General features: G+C 38.1%; 2 protein-coding genes and 2 long non-coding RNA genes across 6 annotated transcripts; 2 read left to right on the top strand and 2 right to left on the bottom strand.

Moving 5' to 3' along the window:
• The first annotated feature begins 1,407 nt into the window (after positions 1 to 1,407).
• On the top strand, positions 1,408 to 8,364 carry LOC112201745 (disease resistance protein At4g27190). Of its 2 annotated transcripts, XM_024342661.2 has the most exons (9): positions 1,408 to 2,211; positions 2,306 to 2,400; positions 2,621 to 3,083; positions 3,177 to 3,289; positions 3,789 to 4,641; positions 4,719 to 5,839; positions 6,200 to 7,465; positions 7,556 to 7,859; positions 8,059 to 8,364. In XM_024342661.2, the coding sequence occupies exons 1-9, from the start codon at positions 1,682 to 1,684 to the stop codon at positions 8,171 to 8,173; spliced, it is 4,860 nt and encodes a 1,619-aa protein (XP_024198429.1). In that variant the 5' UTR covers positions 1,408 to 1,681; the 3' UTR covers positions 8,174 to 8,364. The 2 variants fall into 2 exon arrangements, with proteins under 2 accessions (XP_024198429.1, XP_024198428.1); XM_024342660.2 differs by having other exon boundaries at positions 6,200 to 7,859.
• Positions 8,365 to 15,217: 6,853 nt separating this feature from the next.
• Positions 15,218 to 17,199, top strand: LOC121049387. Of its 2 annotated transcripts, none has more exons than XR_005799873.1 (2): positions 15,218 to 15,541; positions 16,690 to 17,199. It is a non-coding gene; the product is annotated as an uncharacterized LOC121049387 (long non-coding RNA). The 2 variants fall into 2 exon arrangements; XR_005799872.1 differs by lacking the exon at positions 15,218 to 15,541 and adding an exon at positions 15,590 to 16,220.
• Positions 17,200 to 17,446: 247 nt separating this feature from the next.
• On the bottom strand, positions 17,447 to 18,938 carry LOC112167607. The gene is made up of 3 exons (XR_005799871.1): positions 18,746 to 18,938; positions 18,208 to 18,451; positions 17,447 to 17,950 (listed from the first exon to the last, which is right to left on the bottom strand). It is a non-coding gene; the product is annotated as an uncharacterized LOC112167607 (long non-coding RNA).
• A 367-nt stretch (positions 18,939 to 19,305) lies between these two features.
• LOC112163890 lies at positions 19,306 to 20,649 on the bottom strand (the record flags this gene model as incomplete). Its single annotated transcript, XM_024300154.1, has 3 exons — positions 19,306 to 19,539; positions 19,656 to 19,778; positions 20,462 to 20,649. Coding segments are annotated over 3 exons (495 nt in total), but the record flags the coding sequence as incomplete, so codon positions are not given.
• Positions 20,650 to 20,987: the final 338 nt, after the last annotated feature.

Here is a 20,987-nt window from a genome sequence, read left to right as displayed (position 1 = left end):
GTAAAAATGTAAAATTCTACATTGCAGGGTCCTTCTAGGTTGTATCTACCAACCCTCCCCAGTCCCCATAGTCAGTGTTTTCATCAGGTCTAGACTATAATATATCCAACCAGAGAGTCGTTGAGCAATCAGAGTCAGGTTACACATTATCAAAAAGAAAAGAAAAAAAAAGAGAGTTGGGTAAGGATCTTGTCTTCTTGATGCTAAACAATTGGAGCAGATGAAGGATGGTGTGGAACAATGTACCAATAAACACTAAACAAAGAGTCTGGGAAAAAAAAAAAACACTCGACTTTATTTTAAGGTCTTTTGACTACATGTGCACTATGGATCAAAAATGGCTTGGTGGAGGTGCAAGTGATGTTGGCTGCTAGAGAGAAGAAAAGCCATGGCAGGGGGCGGGGCAACAAGTCAAAGACAACAAACCCATCTTACTGCTTCTTCCTCTACCTCTCCTGACATCTCTCTTTCTTCGGAGACGGGGATAGAGAAGATGTAGAATGTTTGCTTCTTGTTTTGGCTACTATGCTGCGTGGCATATTCTGTCACTCTGGGAGGGAGGAATGTTGTTAAGTACCACAGTTACGTGCATTGGCGATGCTACATTTTTTCTTGTTGGAGTTGTGTATTTTTTTTTTTTTTTATTGAAAGAGAATTTTATTCATCAATATGGGAACAGTTCTTTTAGTTTATGTTTGTTTCTTTTTCTAATGTATGAATAAGTGAGCAGTGAGTTTTAGAATGGAGATGCCTTTTTATTGTTGCGGGGACTTAAATCCTAGTGTATGTTTTTAATTTTCTCTAACAGTGGCTTAGTGAAACCGTGCAAATATATATATATATATATATATATATATTCATTAAAAAAAAAAGCCTTGAGACTACAAATAATAATGGTAGGAGTTTTGAAGATATAATTCTTCGGCTTGATGTCCGTGTGACAATTAATTGAAAATGCTGCATAGTAAAAAATGTAAAATTCTACATTGCGGGTTCCTTTCTAGGTTGTATCTACCAACCCTCCCCAGTCTCTATAGTCAGTGTCTTCTTCAGGTCTAGAATATAATATATCCAACGAGAGAGTGGTTGAGCAATTACATTATCAAAAAGAAAAAAAGAAAAAACATGAGAGTTAGGTTAGGATCTTGTCATCTTGATGCTAAACAATTGGAACAAAAGAAGGATGGTGCGGAAGAATGTACCAATAAACACTAAACAAAGAGTCTTGACAAACAAAAAACACTAAATAAAGTCAATGGCTTCAAGGTCTTTTGACTACATGTGCACTATGGATCAAAATAAGGTACTGATTAACGCGTAAGTTGGAATCAATTGTCTGATGACTCTGATCTACTTTCACGTTGCTCTCAGGTGGGGCTACCACTCCAGAACACCAAACCAGACCAATTGATTTGTAAACTTCGCGGATTTGTTTGGATTGCATCCTCGGTCTTTCATTAGAATTTATTGTAGCGTACTACCACTGTTTGGATTACACATATACACTCTTGTAGCCTTCAAATTATTACTCCCTTAACTTTCCCGCTTCCATATTCCTACAATCTCTCTTTTTTCTGTGATCGATCTCTCTTTTCTTGTGGATTTTCCAGTTTCTTCTTTGCGTTTTTTCTTTTGTTGCATTCTTGCCTAGACCGTGTTTCTTTTCTTTTGGTTGTTTCCAATGGCCTTGGAATCCCCAACGGCCTCTGCATCACTTTCTACATCGGCTGAATCATCGGCTCCTCGGTCGAAGTATGAGGTGTTTTTGAGTTTCAGGGGTGAAGACACTCGGCGGGGTTTTACTTCTTATTTATACAATGAATTGCAAAACAGAGAAATCAAGACATTCATGGATATCGACGGTTTGGATAGAGGAGAGGAGATTTCTCAAAGTATCCTAGAGGCAATTCAAGAATCAAGATTTGCAATCGTTGTTCTCTCGCGAAATTATGCTTCTTCCCGTTGGTGTTTGGATGAACTCACACAGATTATGCAGTGCATGGAAAAAAAGGAAACAATTCTGCCAGTTTTCTATCATGTGGATCCCTCTGATGTCGCACATCAGAGGGGGAGTACTTTTCGAGATGCCTTCGCTGCACATGAAGAGCGGTTTAAAGATCAAAAAGAGAGGCTGATGAAATGGAGAGACGCCTTGAACAAAATCAGCAGCATCTCTGGCTGGGTATGTGGGATTCGTTACGCACGTTCTGAGTAAGTGATGAGACTTTCTTAACAAGAGTTGGGTACTTTAGTTAATTTGGGTTTAATTGCATGACACTCATTTGACCCTTCTTATTCATTACAGGCCAGAAGAAAACGTTGTCCAACAAATCGCGGAATTTGTCTGCAGCAAACCTATTGAAATTGAGTCGACGGAAGATATTGAAACTCATGGAACTTGTAAGTTACTAATCGGTTAATGTTAATACTTCCTCTTCCATTATTCACTTGGTTGTGGGGTTTTGGATTCACTCTAGTTTCTGCTCTGCCTTCTTTTTTATTGGTTAATTTCTTCATTGTTCTTTCTATAGATCTTGCATGTTTTCCTTTTTAGTTGTTTTCAATGGCCTTGATCAACCTAAAAGGCGACCTGTACATCACTTCCTTGAGCTAAAATCAGCTCCTCGTTGGAAGTATGATGTGTTTATAAATTTCAGGGGTGCGGACACTCGTGAGGGTTTTCTGTCCCATTTACAAGCTGAATTGCAAAACAAACCAGCAAACCTGACCATAGTAAAGGAAGACGGACCACATACAAAAGGGCGGGATATGAAATCGTATCTCCAAAAGGCCATAGAAGAGTCGAGGTTTGCCATCGTTATTCTTTCACAAAACTTTGCTTATTCATCATGGTGCTTGGAGGAACTAGCAAAGATTTTTGAATGCATGGGAAGCCAAAATAGAATTCTGCCAATCTTTTATCATGTGGATCCCACTGCTGTGCGATATCTAAAGGGGAGTTTTGCAGCAGACTTCAGTAGACATGAAGAAAGATTTCGGGATAATCATGAGAAGGTCAGGCGGTGGAGAGATGTTTTATCAATGGTGGCCAATCTCTCTGGATGGTGTTCGGATAACTACAAGTAAGCATGATGAAACTATCTTAACAAGAGAGTTACACATTACTTTTGGGTTTATCCTTATTCGACCCTTCTTCCTTTTTCTTCCTTAAATAGGTATGAAGGAGAACTTATCAAAGACGTTGTGAGTGCTGTGTGCAGTAGACTAGTTCAGTCTACAGAGTCGACAGAAGATTTTGAAGCAACAGGAGATGTCATGGACCGAACTTGTAAGTTAATTACAAGCTCTCTCTCTTTTTGGTGATTTGTTGGAGATGTCTCCAGCTTGAGGACACATACAGAGCTCCTAGATAAGGCTATATATGGACTCTTAAAACACCTTATCAACCTCTATTACAAAACTCTTACTCAACTGTTACATACTTACAAGTCACAACTGATAAACTTATATCGGCTTCACCTAAACTGTTATTACTAGACCTTCCAACATCCTAAACTGTCATTACCTATATAGGAGATAAAATGTCACAAGTCACTACTATATAAAACTTAAGACTCCTTGAAACCTTAATTCACCTCATGACCTTCTAACGTCAATGACTCTTCACTTGCTAGCGTCATTTAAATCACTATTTTGGTTTACATTCCATCACTGTGAATATCTTTGTTGGTTTCTTAACTGTTCTTGAGATTTGTCTAAATTTTGGTGTATTACAAATTTACAATGGCCTTGACCACCACCCTAAAAACATCTACATCTCTTACCAGCTCCCCAGCCTGACCCAGCTCCTGTGTTGAAGAATGATGTGCTTTCGGGTTTTGGGATGGAAGACACTCGCAGGGGTTTTGTTGCCCATTCAGACCATGAATTGCAAAACACAGGACTAAGTAAAACATTCAAGGATGAAGACCAGCTTGAAAAAGGGGTAGCCCACCCCTCAACATCCCTTTCCTCAACCGAACCAAGTCCTCAACCAGCTCTTGGGCTGAAGAATGATGAGTTTTTGGGTTTCAGGGGAAACGACACTCAAAGGGGTTTTGTCACCCATTCAGGTCATGAAATACAAAACACCAGAGTGACTAAGACATTCACCGATGAAGAACATCTTGAAAAAGACATAGCTGTCCCCTCTTCGTCTCCGCCTTCATCAGCTGAACGAGATCCTCGGCCGAAGTATGATGTGTTTTTGAGCTTCAGGGGTGAAGACACTCGTAAGGGTTTTATAGCCTATTTATACCGTGAATTGCAAAAAACCAGAGTGATCAAAACTTTCAAGGATGACGTGCAACTAGAAAAAGGGACGGTTATTTCTTCAAATCTCGAAACGGCAATCGACCAATCAAGGTTTGCGGTCGTTGTGTTGTCGGAGAAATATGCTTCTTCTGCATGGTGTTTGAATGAACTTACAAAGATTTATCAATGCATGAAGGATAAGGACACAATTTTCCCAATTTTTTATAAGGTGGAACCCACTGATGTACGCCATCAAAAGACAGAGACGAGTTTTGGAAAAGCTTTCATTAAGCATGAAGCTGGACAAGACATTGAGAAGATGAACCAGTGGAGAGCTGCTCTGAAAGGAGTGGCTGGAATCTCAGGGTGGAATTTAAACGACTATCCGTAAGCATACATTACAAGACTTGCAATTTCGATTTATTCTTTGGCTTAAGATTATTTTGACCCCTTCTTCCTTGTAGGACGGAAGAAGAACTAATTGCCGTCATTGTGAAACATTTATGGGAGAAAGTCCTTGAAGCACCCAACGGAAATTTTGAAACATTTGAAGCGACAAGGCAAGCCATGGATGAGGTCATGAAGGTATTAAAAGATGATCAAGTCACTGTCCTTGGGGTGCATGGAGTGGCTGGCGTTGGAAAGACGACGATGGTCAAACATGTTGGTGCACAATCTAAGAAAGATGGGCTTTTTGATCATGTGATCATGGTTGTCGTATCCAAAAACCCTGACTTGGAAGAAATTCAAGACACATTGGCAGAATCGCTGGGCTTGAAGGAGGGGATCATCAGAGGAAATAGGATGCTTATAATCTTGGATGACATTTGGGGGAGTCTTGAACTCTCGCGCATTGGAATTCCCAGTCACAATGAGCTTCAAAGGTGCAATTCTAAAGTTGTACTCACCACAAGGAAAAGCGACGTCTGCCATTTTATGGGGTGCCATGCTAATGCTCAGATCCTTCTCAATGTTCTATCAGAGGGAGATTCTTGGAAGTTATTCATGGAGACGTCGGGGAAGTCCTTTCATGAATCTACCATTTCCTATGATGAAGCGAGAAAGGTAGCTCGAGAATGCGGTGGTCTCCCAAAAGCAATAAAAGCAGCTGCAAGGTCACTTCGAGATAAATACTTGGACGAATGGAATGAAGCACTTGCAAGGGAATTTGGAGATGACTGCTTGGACGAATGGAATGAAACAGCTCATCCTGTCAACTTCAAAGCAAAGAATGACGCATTTGATTCATTGGCAACTCATGATGCCACGTCATGCTTCTTGCTATGCTGCCTATTCCCAGAAAATTATGATATCCCAATTGAAAAGTTGCTCAAGTATGGGATTGGAATAGGTTTGTTTCAATATGATACACATACAATGCAAGAAGCCAGAGATAGAGCACAATCTGTGGTCAACTACCTCAAAGCTTCTAGATTGCTTTTGGACGGTACAAAGAAGGGATGCACAAGGATGACTGATGACATTCGAAATCTGGCCATGCCCGTTATGCGGTCCCAAGAAGGTGATGGGTTTTTAGTAAAAGCTGGTGAACTAGAGAAGTGGCCAGAGGCAGGATTGTGGCAAGGTATGCCACTACACCCCCATAGTTTTTTTAATTATCTCTTATACATGACTAACTTCTCCAGTCCGATTGTCGGTTTCATTGCTGAACCATAGCCCATTCACTGATCAATTAGGATTACTCCTATATATTCTGCAGATAGACTCTTTGACATAGAACTTGTTGAACAGCTGAAGTCCGTAATTCTTCATACAAGTTCTCTCCATATTAATATTCATGAATTAATGAATTATTGATTGCTTTGCATATTTGTTTGGGTTTAATTAAATTTGGATAATTTAGCTACAATTAATTTTCATATTTCGATAGGATTTTGCTTAACAACTTCTATGTCGTTTGTGGCTAACAATTTCGCACCCCCAGGAATTACTTCCCGCCTGCGCAAAATCTGGGATTGGCCAATAGATGCTCATGAAGGCTACTCAATAATCTCACTCATGAAAAACAAGCTTCATAAGCTTCCCAAATCTTTGGCATGTTCAGAGCTCCAAATTTTATTGTTACAAAGTAATGCTGGTATACGTGACATCCCAGAAAACTTTCTTCAAAGTGCTAATGCGCTAAGGGTCTTTGATCTTAGCTTCACTAGCATTTCATCACTATCTTCATCATTCAGTTTCCTAACCAACCTTCAAGTTTTGAATTTGGATTTATGCCATGATTTAAGTAACATATCCGTTCTAGGAAAACTTAAGAAACTTGAGATTCTTAGTATGAGAGAACTTCCTCTTAAGAAATTTCCAAAACAAATAGGAGATTTGACCAGTCTAAGGATGCTGGACGTCACTGGTAGAGATCTTGAAACAATCCCATCTAAAGTGATCTCGAGGTTGTATAGATTGGAAGAACTGCACATGAAATTTCAGTTTGGGAAGTGGGGAAGTAAAATTGAGGATGCAGTTGAAGAAACCAATGCTGACTTTGATGAGTTGACTGGCTTGTTGGATTTAAACATTTTGGGAGTTTACATATCTGATGCTGCATGCTTGCCTAGAAGTGTTGAGTACAAGCCGAATTGGGTAGAATTTGATATATGCATCAGCAGAGATGCCCCTTGCGTGTCGCTCCCTCAACATGATGGTTTTTCAAGAACCTTGACTCTTGACACAACAATCAATAGCTTACCGGATTGGTTTATCAGCGTTGTGACAGAGAAAGTGGAGAAGCTAGAGTACACGGATTGTGAAGACTTGAATGACATCGTTGGGCAATATGACCATGGCAGATTACTTGCACTGAAATATCTCTCTGTGAACGGGCACTGTAAGAACTTGAAAGAGATAATCAACACAATGACACGGGTTTCAAATAAACCAGTATTTGAGAACTTAGAACAGTTGCATCTGTACCGCTTATATTCCCTCAAGGAGTTATGTGTTGGTGAGCTACCACCTGGGTCTCTACGCAAGCTAAAGTTCTTGAAAGTGCAAACTTGTTGTAGCTTGGTGAATGCACTTTTACCGTCAACATTGTTGCAGAGACTACAAAATCTGGAAGAAATCATTTGTGTAAATCTAGTAGGAATGAAATATGTGTTTGGATCTGATGAAGAGCTTGATCCAGAAAATATTTTCTTGAGGAAATTGAGGGAAATGAGATTGTCTACTCTAGACAAACTAGTAAGCATATGTAATGGTCCTGCTCCACATGCAATCTTCCATAATCTTAAAGTTTTGGCAATTTGCAATTGCAATGAATTGAAAAATCTCTTCACAATAGGTGTAGCTGAATGTCTTTCTCTGTTGGAAGACCTTTCCGTACTGCAGTGTCATAGCTTGGACAGAGTCATTGAAGTAAGCAATGGCTTGAACAGCAAGATTAAACTTCCAGCGTTGAAGAAATTAGCTTTGAAAGATCTTCCGGTGCTCACAAGGTTCTGCACTGAAAGTGTTACAATTGAAACTGAGTGCCCTTCATTGGAATACTTGTACGTGAAGAACTGCCTCCATTTTGTTGACCACTTCGACAACAAGAACCAAGTCCACTTGAATGATGAACAACATTTGAGTTCTATAGAGAAAAGGTATGTCATAAATTTCAACTGTATTATTTTCAATTCTTGGTTCCTTTTTTCTTCCTTTTATTCCAGGTATCCCAAATGTCTTTCCAGTCATTTTAAGATCGTCTATATCCAGTTAGAGAACTAAAGTGTATACGTTGTTGAAACACCTCCTAAATTGGTGACTCAATTACTTCTTTTTCATTCCAAATTGACCTGTCAGGTGGGTGAAGTGCATAATCGGCTATAAGAGACCTGCTGCTGCACTAGGAAAAAAAGAAAAAAAAAAGAGATGTTCAATGGTCCCAGAACAAGATTCCTCATCAGTTAGCTTTTGAGCGTGCAGTGTAAGCTGTATGAATGGTATTATTATCTCTCTCTTGCATTGGCCTGCAATCTTGATGTTGGAGATTGCATGCATAAACTTTTAATTAGTAAAAAGGTTATTCAAAAAGGGAATTGGGGTTTGACATAATCACGCACAGCCAGGCACGGAACCAGGAGTGGGCTAAGGTGTGCTATAACCCACCCCAACTTTTTGATTAAAAAAATTTAATATATATGTATTATTAGCAGCACCCTGAAAAAAGAAGTTATATATATATACATCATCAAATGAAAAGTTGACAAATAGCGTCCATTTATTCCATTTCTCTGTTGTGAACTTTTCTCTGCTTAGTCACTTTTTGCTCTAAACCTCAGTCGCTCTCTTCTCTTTATTGTCATGAACTCTACAACTCCACAAGGAGCACCAAAGCACCCAATAACCTTATTGATTTAGCAATCACTAGGTATTAGAGTTTAAATTTTGTTCCAATACAAATTTTTTTTGAGACATTAGGATTAAAATTTAGGTTATAAATTGGGGATTTCAAGATTTATTTTCAGTACTTCATTTTTCTTGTTCTAATTGTTAGCAAGTAGCCAAAAATATCGGGTTTGTTTTATTGATGCATAGGGAAAGATATTGAATTTATTTTATTGACGCTCAATTGTCCAAAATAGTGGCGAATTTGTTTAAAAAGTTGACTGTTGAGAGTTGAGCAATTGTTTAGACGTATTTTAACAAGTGTTATACGATTGAAATATTCCATCAAAACAAGGTAGACTCTACCAAATTTTTTAGGAAAAAAAAAAATTCCTGACAGCATAAGGTAAATTTAGCCCACCCTAATTTTAATTCTTGGTTCCGTCCCTACGCACAGCACTTCAAAAAACAGGAGAGAACACTTGAAAAAGAAAAGTTCAAACTGCAGCATACAAGGATAAACCCGAAGAACCTTCCTTTGTATCATGAAATTATTAAAAATGGACAATGACCATGTGACCTGAATAAAATTATAAAAGGGTGAAATATTTTTCACCGAATCAAATGTTTTGTTCACCCTATAATTAAAATTTTAGTTTATAATTCTAAATTTACAGTATTTACTCTCAATCACAATTAGTAAGAAAAATAACGAAATTAAGAAATTAAAGTCTAATCCAACAATTCTATCTCTAAATACAAATAAAAAAAACTTCTATCCAGCAGATGATCTCAACTTCTCATTGCTAGCCTACCGATTAATAAGTGGGATAAAATATTTAAGCTCTAGTAACAAAGAGAGTAGTTGGATAGAATTACTTTCTTGTAGATTATGTATTCATTTGGCTCTTGTGCTCTAAATTTCGTGTGTCGAGGACATACACCATTATCAAAAATTGAAAATGACACACCTAGACACATACACACCTGCACGGCTCTAAATTATATTATTTTAGTGAGTTTTGTAATTACGATCAGTGTAAAGAGTAATATTCTATTATAATTACATCTTTATTAAAATGAGATTTACCTTAAAATAAAAACAAACAAAAAACTGCATTGTAAAAGAGAGACCTTTTAACCCAAAAAAAAAGAAAACAGAAGGAGAGAGACCAAAATAACAGACTTAATGGACACGGATCCTCTCCTGACCTCTTTTCTTTGCTGAGCTTTCCGAGCTTTTAACCACAATACACCACGTGTAAAGATCTAGATCTAATGGCTCAAATTGCTTGAATTCGCATTCCTAAGTTTCCTTAACTCTTCTTCTGCATTCTGCCTCATCAATTTCCTTGCCACTCTCCCGTCTCTTATCAGATTTTACACGAAATCCTAAATCCTGAAATCTAGAACAACCTACTTCTAAAGGGAGCAAGTTGTTTATAGAAGAAAAATAGCGGCGCTAAAGATAAAGTTGCAATCTTGACAAAGCTCCACCTATAAAATTTGGAAACTTTGCTCAAATTCCATCATGGGTCTCTTTAAAATCCTCTGCCATTGTTGAATACCCAACAATTACAGATTGGGCAAGTCGATTTCTGTTGATACCCAAATTTTCACAAGTTCCAATTTAACAAATGACAAGCAAGAGGGACGAGTCAACAACCTTGTGACCTAATTAGGCCTTCAAGCAAGCCCACTTCATGTCAAAAGGAGGCTTTCTATTTAGCAAGCGATACTTAGAAGCCCAAATTCTCAAACGATTAACATGCATTTTCAAAGAAGCCAACACGCTTATCTACCATGCGATACGCGTAGACCCAAGCTACATTCGGGGCTTATATGGAGGGATGTGGTGTGGAAGGTAACGGATCCCGTGAGGCCCACATTAAGATAAAGTTCGTCAATAATTTTGGACTTGGGAACCAAAATTCATGCTTGATGGACCAAAGTCTTAATATGGGCTAGTGTAGAGGAATGAAAAGCAAGCCCAGTGAAACCCAAAGCCCACTAAAGCCATTCTCTCAACCAAAGTCCATTTGGCCTTTTACCCAAAGCCCATTAGAGTAATCTTCTCCCCCAGTCTCGCCCGAACAAGAAACACCGCCTATCAGAATCGCTGCTGGGATTGGTGTTTCACCATTTCTAGCAAGAGCTCAAAATCAAGGAAAACCCTCCTAACCCAATCTCATCTCAACATTTAATAATCTTAGTAGACTGTCATCACAAGTTTCAATACTAGAAATTGAGGAACAAAAATCTTCAAAAGATCACAGCAACACAAATTCTAGGATGATCACCGTCCTAAACCTATGCCATCGCCCTTCAGTCTCCTAGCTTAAAGAAATTTCCATAGCTTTCACAATTTATCTTCCCGAAATTGAGAGTGGTCTCTAAGAACCCTCAGTCCTTGTCACCAACCTTCTTCTTCCACCTTCGCTTTAAAAAGCTGGTCTGCTGCTATGGGAAACCAAGCTATAACGACCCAGAAACTTCAAGCAAGAGATCAAGCTTCATCTATGAAAAAACCTTGCCATCAATACCCAAGTAGCCTTATCCCACAACCCAAAACCATGCCACTGCTGGAATTTCCTCCTCACTAAACTCACAGGCATCTAGCTCCTACACCATATCCACCTATAAGCTCTGTTCTCTGATGAAATTAACTTCAATCGCTGCTGTTATCATCCAGTCCAATCGCTGTTGTTATCATTCCAATCACTGCTGTTATCATCTAGTCCAATCGCTGCTGTTATCATTCCAATCGTTGCTGTTATCATCCTGCTGGTCAAAACGAAATTGTTTTTAGGTCCAACCTTTGATCAATTTCGGGCCTAGTCTCGCTCAATCAAGAGGGTCTTGCTGCAAAAGATCCAAAACACAAAATCACCCTCACAAGTTCGTTAATGAAACAGAGGAAGATGAAATAAGCCTGCGAATTTCTGCAGCAAATGAACGAGGGTTGACTTTGTTTGCAAATCAGAGAAGCTCACTAGTCCAGTGGTTGTCTCTTTGCTTTTGGGGTTTATTTTTCATGATTAAAAATGATCAATTCAAAGCTTGATTCTGTCTTTAACTCATTTCCTATGTTAGCAACTAGAGCTTTTGGGCTTTCATCTAGATTTGTGGAGAGTTGTTCGTGCACTCAAATGAAATCTTTGAACAGAAAACAGTGATTTTTGACTGATGGATCATTTTATTGTAGCTCTCATTTAGACTGAAATCTATCTATGTTCACGTTTTGTTTTTTTCTTTTCTTTTCTTTAATTAAATGATCTTGTTGTTCATATCCGGGTTGTGTTGGATCTGCTACAAGATTTTCGTCTTAATTTGATGTCGTAATCTTTGATTATTTGGTTTTTCTTCTTTCTCTCCCCAACCCTCTTCCTTTAGTCGTTAAAATCGATTATAGTTGTTCTTCATTATCCTGGATTTATTTAACAAACTAACACAACACCCATTACCAGATCAAACCAATACCCAGATAACTCAATGACTCTATAGACATACATCGCTTCAAATTCTCTTCCGATCTAACCACAGTCAAGTCATACTAAACATTTGCAATTCGAAGTTACAAGTAGATTTGTTCTATGCAATTTTGGGTTGTGAGAGTGAAGAAGAAGGAAAAGAACAACAAAAGAGGAGAGAGAGAGAGAGAGAGAGAGAGAGAGAGAGAGAGAGAGAGAGAGAGAGAGAGAGAGAGAGAGAGAGAGAGAGAGAGAGAGTGAAGGAAAAGTAGGGCTAGGTTCGGTTCGGTACCGGACCTTGAAGTGCAATACCACCTACCGAACCGAACATTGTTGGTACACAAAATGGGCTACCAATTACCAGCCAAAAAGTCGGTATACCGAGATAGCTGGTTGGTATCGGTTGGTTGGGCCTCCAACCGACTTTAAGATTGGGCCAGCTTTCAGCTCAAACCCAACTGCAATTGCAAAAGCCCAAACGGCCAAACCTGTCCACCAAATGAAAAACTGCAATCATCATATGAATTTAAAGGCCCAACCATAATCAAATCTATAAATGAAAAATAAGCAAAGTTCAACACTTCATCTCATCATCACTTCAGTTCAACCATGAGCAAATAAAGCAATACAAACTTCAGTTCATCTTCATCTCATCATCACTTCAGTACAACCATGAGCAAATAAAGCAATACATCAACTTCAGTTCATCTCATCATCACTTTATAGTTCATACAATTTCTAATTCAAACACTCATAGTTCACACTTCACACTTCACACAAATGAATGAAATAATACGTTGCTCAAAAGCACCCTTGATTAGATGATTACTTGAATTTCTGAGATTGGAACAACACCTCAAAAGCACAGTAAGAAAAACAAACTTAAAATTTAAGAAGAACATAACAATTCACAGGTATGACTATATTTTCTTCAGTCTTAATTCTACCTACAGCCATCACATGTAGATAGTGAGTACTGACATTACTCAAAACTACTAATTCATAATTCATTTGACATTATTTTGAAGAGGTATCAGTCCAGGCTGTTACTAATTCTATCTTATTCTCAAGATGAGATATATCTATTACTCATAAATCAAACCTACCACAATCGCTGCAAATCAAATCTACAAAAAATTATCAATTATGCATAATACGAATTAATGAATTATACCTTCAATTGTGCAGTGACTTTGCCTTCGTCTCCCTCAAAGTCTCAAACACTCAAACTTAGTCTTTGGTCCTCCTGTTCCTGCAAGCACAAAAGGGAAACCATGAAAATCCAGAACATATTAGTAAAGAAAGAGCAACAAATCACAGGTTAAGAACTCATAGATACCACTTGAGATTAACGACAACAGAGACCCATTCCACTTGAGATCCACAGCAGCAAGATGCAAAGCAGCAAAAGCATTAGAGTCTTAGAGATTACTAAATTTAGAACATGAATCAAATGAATCCATGCCCTTCTAGCTAAAATTGAAACAAAAATCGAATGAGTCTTAGGGAAAACTCACCGGTCGTAGGACTTGAATCTCTTATCTCTGGGTTCGATTCTTGGGTAGTTCGAACATCATCACTTCAAAGGGCTGAAGGAGAGGTCGAGAGGAGCCGAGGCGGAGAGGGTTCAGGTCTGAGAGAGACTGAGAGAGTGAGAGACTGAGAGACTGAGAGATGGCTAGATCTAACCCCCGTTAGGGTTTGGAAAATTTAAAATCTAACGGTTATAATTTAATATGAAATAAAACTAATAATAATCAACGGTTCAAATCGATATATATAAAATTTATATAAATAAATAAATAATATATATAGTATACGGTTCGGTACGGTATACCGTATATGTCTGAAATTCAGTACCAATATATCTCTCTCAATTTGGTACTACCGTACCAAACTTTCGGTTACAGACATGGTCGGCTACCAACTTTTCCGATTCGGCTCGGACTCGGTTGGTTGGTTTGTCTCGGCCGAAAATGTCATCCCTAAGGAAAAGAACACAACAGAATACAAAGAAATGGAAGAAAGAACGTGGCTGACTGACTGGTTGTGAAGGAAAAGGGAAGGGAAATAACATTGAGGGATTGTAGACCATTAGATTTGAAATAGCCACGTGTCATCATCTACTTAAAAGCTCAGGAAGCTCAGGAAAGAAAAGAGGTCAGGAGAGGATCCGCTTCCAGACTTAATTGTATGGGTCTCCCAAAATTGCCTATGCAGACACCAATAAACTGCGAAGTATCCGATAACTCGTCATTAGATTTTTTTTTTTTTTCCCGAAAAGACTGTTTAGATTAATTTGCACAAGAGAGCTGGAGAGAGACGCAAAAATCACATTTGGGGGAGAGAGAGAGAGAGAGAGAGAGAGAGAGTGTGTGTGTGTGTGTGTGTGTCGCAAACGGGCGAGGCGACAACACGATGAAGAAGAAGAAATCAAAACCATTCGAAATTCACGACACACAAGTTGTGTCTCTAGATCTGTCTCCGACCTCACTTCGCCTGTCAAAGGTACATCATAAATTTCCTCAAGATGTGAAATTTGGGGATCTAACCTCAATTCTTCCCAGTATCAAATACAACCTCAAATTTTGTTATTGATGATGTCGTATTGCTTTGCAATTTCAGCACATAATTGTTTTTAGTGAGATGAAAGGAGATGGGGTCTGCTAAACAGGCAAGTTTACATTTTTTTTTTAGATCTTCTATGATTATAATTCTCTTTGAACCAATTGATTTCCAATGTGCATATAACTTTATTGTTGAATTCAACCTCTTGGGATCAATTTATGCCTATGTGCTTATTTTTTGACTGTTAAATGTACCTGCTGGATCATTTCATGCCTTGTTGAGAGATCTGTATTAGTTTTCTGTTAATTAGCTTGTTTTAAAAATGAACTCTTAGTCAACCAGGTATTGGTTGGGCTGGGAAAGTTGTAAATCTTATTGGGTACCAAGTAATGAAGACATTGAGTCGCACCCAATTTGTGAAAACCCGGATTCTTCATTGGAAAAAACCTTCAAACTTAATCCCAAAAACCACTCTTTTTACCTTGTTGCCTACTACTTTTCACGACATGGTATTTCTCTAATGAACACCTTGCATCCCAAATGTGTATTTCAATGCTGTACTGTTTTTGTACCAGTGATGGTTCCATTAATGGTGGCTTCTGAGCTTTTCTTGTGTTTGGAGTAGACTGCAATGAACCAACATATTTGTAGACCAAAGGGGCCCCACTGACGTGGCCTCTTCTCCTCCACAGAAACTGGCGAAATTTTGTTGATTGTTAACCTTCTGTTAACTGTAAATTTCGTGGTGTCATGGTAAAAGGATAAGGGGTTTCTGGTATATTGGCATCTGGGATGTGAGGGTTACAGCCTTGGCCCGACATTTATCTGGTTTGGCAACTTATTCATCAAAGCCACGGCGAAGCAAGGACTTGGATGATCCCGGAGCTCCGCCGCATCAACCAGCCCATTACGGCCCTGCTGTAATTTCTTTATGCTTCTTCTGGTCTTTCGTTTCCTTCACATTTGAAGCAGTTTATAACCCAAATTACAGTTGAAGCAGTTTCAAATTTATCTTAATTAGTTTCTGGGAGGAGCGTTAATCTTTTCGGTTCGGTTTATATTCATCGGATGTTCACCTCTTTATTTGAATATTTGATGGTTTGAACTGAATTAAAAATGATATCTTTTCCCAATTGGATTCAAATATATTTTCCTTTGATCCATTTTGGAGATAGTGGGGATAAAGTTTAGTTTTAACTTATGAGCTTCTTGATTCTATGCAAATTGAAGCTTCTTGGTTCTTATCACTTGTGGGCTCTAACTTCCCAACAAAAAGTAGAGATACTCATAGTTATTACTTCCAGTTTAGATGGTTGGATTATGGTTAATTGGATGATGTTTATTTGTGCTTCTATTGTTTTTATGTTAAGAGATAACAAGCAATTTGGTTTTGTCGTTGACGGGGGGTTAGAGGAAAGGAAGAAAAATAAAAGAGGAGAGAGGGGGAGAACGAAGAAGAGAGGAAAGTAATAGAGAGTTGTTGAGAAGAAAGAGGAGAAGGAAGGAGGGAGGGACAAAGTTTGGTATTTGAGGGTTTGCACGTTTTGGGTGAACTTCTCCGTTGGAAGAAGTTGATCTTGGAATACTGCAATTGAACAAGTGAGAATTTAATCTTGGTGATGGGCTATGCCGTGGGATTAAGATTAGGTGAAGAGGATGTCTTTCTTGGTGTTTTGATCTCTAAGGTTGCATTGGAGTGTTAATCTTTCTTGGTGTTTTGATCGGTATTCCTTTTTGCCCAAATTTGCTTATTATGTCTGAAAATGGTTGTGGCTACTGATGTTAAGGTTTGTAATTTTTTGTAGAAAGTTACAAACCCATGTTTAGTTTTTGACTTTGGAATTAGTTTGTATAGTATTTCCACTTTGAATATTGTTTTGACTGTCAATATTAACCGATAGCGCATTGTGATCATGGTCTAATTGCTTTAGTTGTAAAAACTGTCTTTGACAACTGATTTATGCAGAATAATTGAAATAAAACTGAATTGATTGATATATGTGCATTTTCTTGTTATCGTTGATATAGATGGACACATTCTCATTATCAACATGCTCTTTTCATACAGGTATCATCCTCATTAATATACGAACGGAACCACTTGTGATCTTACAAAACAGCTTCGAGATACTGAAATATGAAGCTGTGAACTTTATTTAGTTTTCATTTTTCTGTTCCCATCCCTCTTCTCCTTACTCTATATGCATTTTGCAAGTGAGATTTGTATGCTCAGAGCTGAGAGCTATGATTAGTTCAATTACAGAGATATCCACATGCAAGTATGCAGTTGCAAGTAAATGCCCCACACTTTGCAAGCATCCGTAAGCCTCTATCTCTTTCCCCTCTGTCTCTCTATTTAGTGAATCTAATGGCTACTTTCAACCAACAGATTATTCCAATCAGAGAGACCAGTATGGTAGACCATTAATTGTAATGTACTTCCCAAGGATTACAAGGAAACCCAAGTTGAGGATGAAGAATCTAAAATTAAGCAGATAGTTATGGTCATAGACAGTGAATCTCATTCCAATGATAAATCTGAGAAATAACATTTTATAAATTCAGAAAATTTTGTGAATGCTAATGATAGCCAACCTTATGTAATCTTGTATTCTTTTGCACCTTTCACAAGTCATTGATTGCCCTCTAACATTGTTGCCCTTATATTTCGAGATGGATATCACATCCTGAATTGATACTAGTAAATCAGAATGTTTATACTTTATACCATGTTTATACCGCATTTACTTAAAAGCAGCAAATATGCTTTTTTATAATTTCAGAAATGGTGAAAGGCGGGTTAGATAAACTACATGGCACCAATATTAGTCTTGGAATAGTCGGGAAAATGCCGGATCAAAGACATTGATCATCTGGAATACCATCACCATAACTAGATCCTTGACCTATTGTTATTATACATGTACATGCATGGTTGTTAAAGTCGCAATTCTTATTGGCAGAGTGATATTCACTTTGTTCCCGCTGAATTCAGTAGAGCCAAGTACTCACTTATGACTTCACCTTGTCTAGTAACTTCAATATCATAGTTAGTGAAAGCATCTCCTTGTGCTAGTTCTTCAGCAAGTTCACGCTCTGATGCAATACTAGACGTTGAAGGACCTCCAACTTGACCATTTTGATTATCAAGCATTGACGCAAGAGAATTTGCAATGTCAATTGCAACATCGGATTGACTATTGTTGTTAGCATTGACTGCAGGAATGCCTCAGATTGGTTAGCAGCATCTGTGGGGTTTGGTGCCTGTCTCGAGAGCAGTGGACAGATTGCTTGGTCCATTGTCCCTCCACCTTGCAAAGCTAAGACTGCTGAACACAAAGTTGTAAACATCAGAGTGAGCACGATTTGGCCTCACAAACATAAACCAAGTATAATAACATCTGTTTTATGTACATAATGATCTGTCAAAGGCCATGCGTACAAAAGCTTCAACTGAAGCATCTACTGCTTGGCACTATAGTTTACTTTTCCTCGATTCAAGATGTTGCTGCAAGTAAATAAATTTAATAGTGTTCATTCTCTAAATAAACTTCAAATAGTGTTCAAACAAAAATGTTCAAGTCACCTGTATAGAAGAATTGGTCTCTGGATTTGTCAAATCCAATGCCTTCTCCACTGTTATTTCCTCATAGTGCTTCAGCTGCAAGCTCCTTTTCAAACCTGCAAAGTCAAGAAACTCTTAGGATGACTAACAACTATACAGGGCTGATGGAAACATCTTGATTGCTCATCCTCAGTGCCCTTTTTGTATCTCGTTCTCTGAAGCCCATAATCATCACAAGAGAAAGAGATTCATCCAGCACCTGAAACTGGAATCCACAACCAAAAATACATGTTAATTGGATTTTGTTGAAACTAATGGTTTCACTCAGAAAAGTGGGAGACATAGAATACCAGCATAATGTGCTTGATAAATTCTGTGGAAACTTGAAAAAGGAAATCCATCTTTTTTTTTTTTAAACAAAATTCGTGCACTTTGCATTTGTACGAAGAGAAGACTTGACTGTAAATTTAAGTACATTTTATAATTTTGGACCTCCATAATCCTATCTACGAGAGGCAAACATTCAGTGCATGACATGGCCCTTCTCCTTTCCAATTACCTGGGTGAACAACTCTTGTACATAAGTCAACACCTTCATTGACTTATCAACCTGACCACGGTGATACGCCGCCACCCCTTCCAGCAGCTCCAGTATCAAATATCTATAATGAGAATCAACAAAGTAAGTAGACCTGCGTAGTGTAGACAAACATTCAGATATGTAGTAGAAGTAGTCACAGTGCACGCTCTGGATAACAACCTGCCTGAAGGAGTCTAACACAAGAAGAGTCCTTTCCATGAGCTCGTTCAAGACCTTCTCTGGCTTTCTCAAGGCGAATTCTTGCCACTGAGAGCCAGTTGATGTCTCTAAGCATGAAATAACACCAAACGATATCGATTTGCAGTATAGAAGGATTATCGACCAGCTGAAAGCAAACAAAACATGGCGAATGTTGTACACTCATATTGAAACCAATCTAACAAAGTGAAAGGCAGACTGATATAGTTTAACTGTCAAAGTTACACAGCCACATGTACTTCATAGTAATACAATGTCTTCAATAAAGTAACTCACTCACCTTAATAACCAATGAATCGCAGAGAGAAAGCCTCCTACAAGAATGAAAAAAAGGAAGAAAATACAAACCACAGAGTTTAGGAGACATAAGCTACTGTAACAAGCATGGACAAGCCAAGTAACTTGCAAATTTCATATGAACGAAACTATCAGTTGCAAAAAGGCACCAGTAACAAACCTCCTCCATGCTGAGCACTTCCATTGCATCTTTGTAATTTTGTGCTTTAATCAGTTGCTTTGCATTGGTATGTAACATCAGGCTCATCATGATTGCCCTGTCAAACAACATTCAAATCTTACTTCAAACTCAAAATGGAATTGCATCCCCTTAATTTCTCATAGAAGGTTCTAACTTGAGAACAGAAATGACTGAACCCTAATTAAATCATACCGCTGATCAGTCTCCGATCCCATTTGTACTTTCTTCCCACTCTGATTTTCAAGTACTATGTTGAAATCTTCAATTGGCAATGAACCATCAGCATGTCTCTTCGATAGCGCAGTTGGAGCAGCCCCATAAATTTAATAGATACACAGCCTGGTCAAAACTAACACACAGGCATATACTAAAACGAAACATACTAAACAAAACAAACAGGTATGAAAGACAACTTTTCTTCTGAAACTTTTTTAAAGCTCATAGATAATTATAAGTTGTAGATAAAACTCACTTTTCTGACTACCTATTAAACCTAGAATAGAGTGTTCATCAGATAAACAGCCACCAGAATCATACAAAAACACACTCATATGCAATGAAACTGATTCTACCACCAAGCCAACTAACATAACCAAAGTTTTCATAAAGCTAAATTCTTTCATCAAAATCAAACAAACGCATTTGAACATAACACAACCAAATTTGAATCAAATCCATGGCATAAACTATTATATTCGATATGAAAATTGTAGAATCTAATACGACACGGCGTTATATCAAAATAACCTAGAATCTCAATTCAAGGAACTTGTAATGTAACACTTAACATCGAGACTAACCCAGAATCTCATCATTAAGCATAATGTCTATACTATTTTCATAATTAATCGAATGCAGATTCCCATATCAGAAATCAAACCACTCCATGCTCAATCCCAAAATCGGCAGATGCAATTTCTTATTCCCTACAATTTTACATTTCCTCCATATACTAAACGACTAACAACAACAAATGGGAGCAGAGATAGTCACAAAACCTGAGTCTACTCCTTCCTTCCGGCAGCCAATACTTAAAAGGATTTGCCTTATTTCGCCCTATTTCGATAATCTGAAACTCCGTTTTCAAAATACTGGCTTTCTTTGCAGGTCGCAATCTTCTCGATAAAATGAGATATCCTTTGCAGATTGGTGTTTTGTAGAGATGAAGGACGACGGAGAAGGGTATTTAGTCTTGGAATCTTATCTCCTCCTCGATGCAGCTGCCCCTCCCCTTCTCCCCTAAAAGCCCCTGTGGTAACTTCATACTTTACACTTTCATCTTCCTTGTCCTATGTGGGTTGACGCAGTCAATCTAACAGAAAAGCAGACGGCATCTGTTGGTCTACAAAACTTTTGGTTCATTCCAGACTTCTCCAACATGGCAGCCTTTTTGTTTTAGAGAATCGATAATTTTAGTCTCTTTATGTACAAGCCAGTCTCTTTAGCATTGTCAATTTCTGATAGATGTCTGTTTCCAGCTCCACCTATAATAATTTTGAGAGATGAAACTATCATGAATCCTAG

The sequence above is a fragment of the Rosa chinensis genome, chromosome 5 (genome assembly GCF_002994745.2).
Source record: "Rosa chinensis cultivar Old Blush chromosome 5, RchiOBHm-V2, whole genome shotgun sequence".
Classification (NCBI taxonomy): Eukaryota; Viridiplantae; Streptophyta; class Magnoliopsida; order Rosales; family Rosaceae; genus Rosa; species Rosa chinensis.
This window is presented reverse-complemented; position numbering and strand designations above follow the sequence as displayed.

Excerpts from the sequence above, each read along its gene's own strand:
- LOC112201745 (XM_024342660.2), top strand. The coding sequence starts at position 1,682 with ATGGCCTTGGAATCCCCAACGGCCTCTGCATCACTTTCTACATCGGCT. Across the intron at positions 5,840-6,199 it reads AGAGGCAGGATTGTGGCAAG|GAATTACTTCCCGCCTGCGC; the intron begins GTATGCCACTAC and ends TCGCACCCCCAG. Across the intron at positions 7,860-8,058 it reads TTGAGTTCTATAGAGAAAAG|GTGGGTGAAGTGCATAATCG; the intron begins GTATGTCATAAA and ends TTGACCTGTCAG.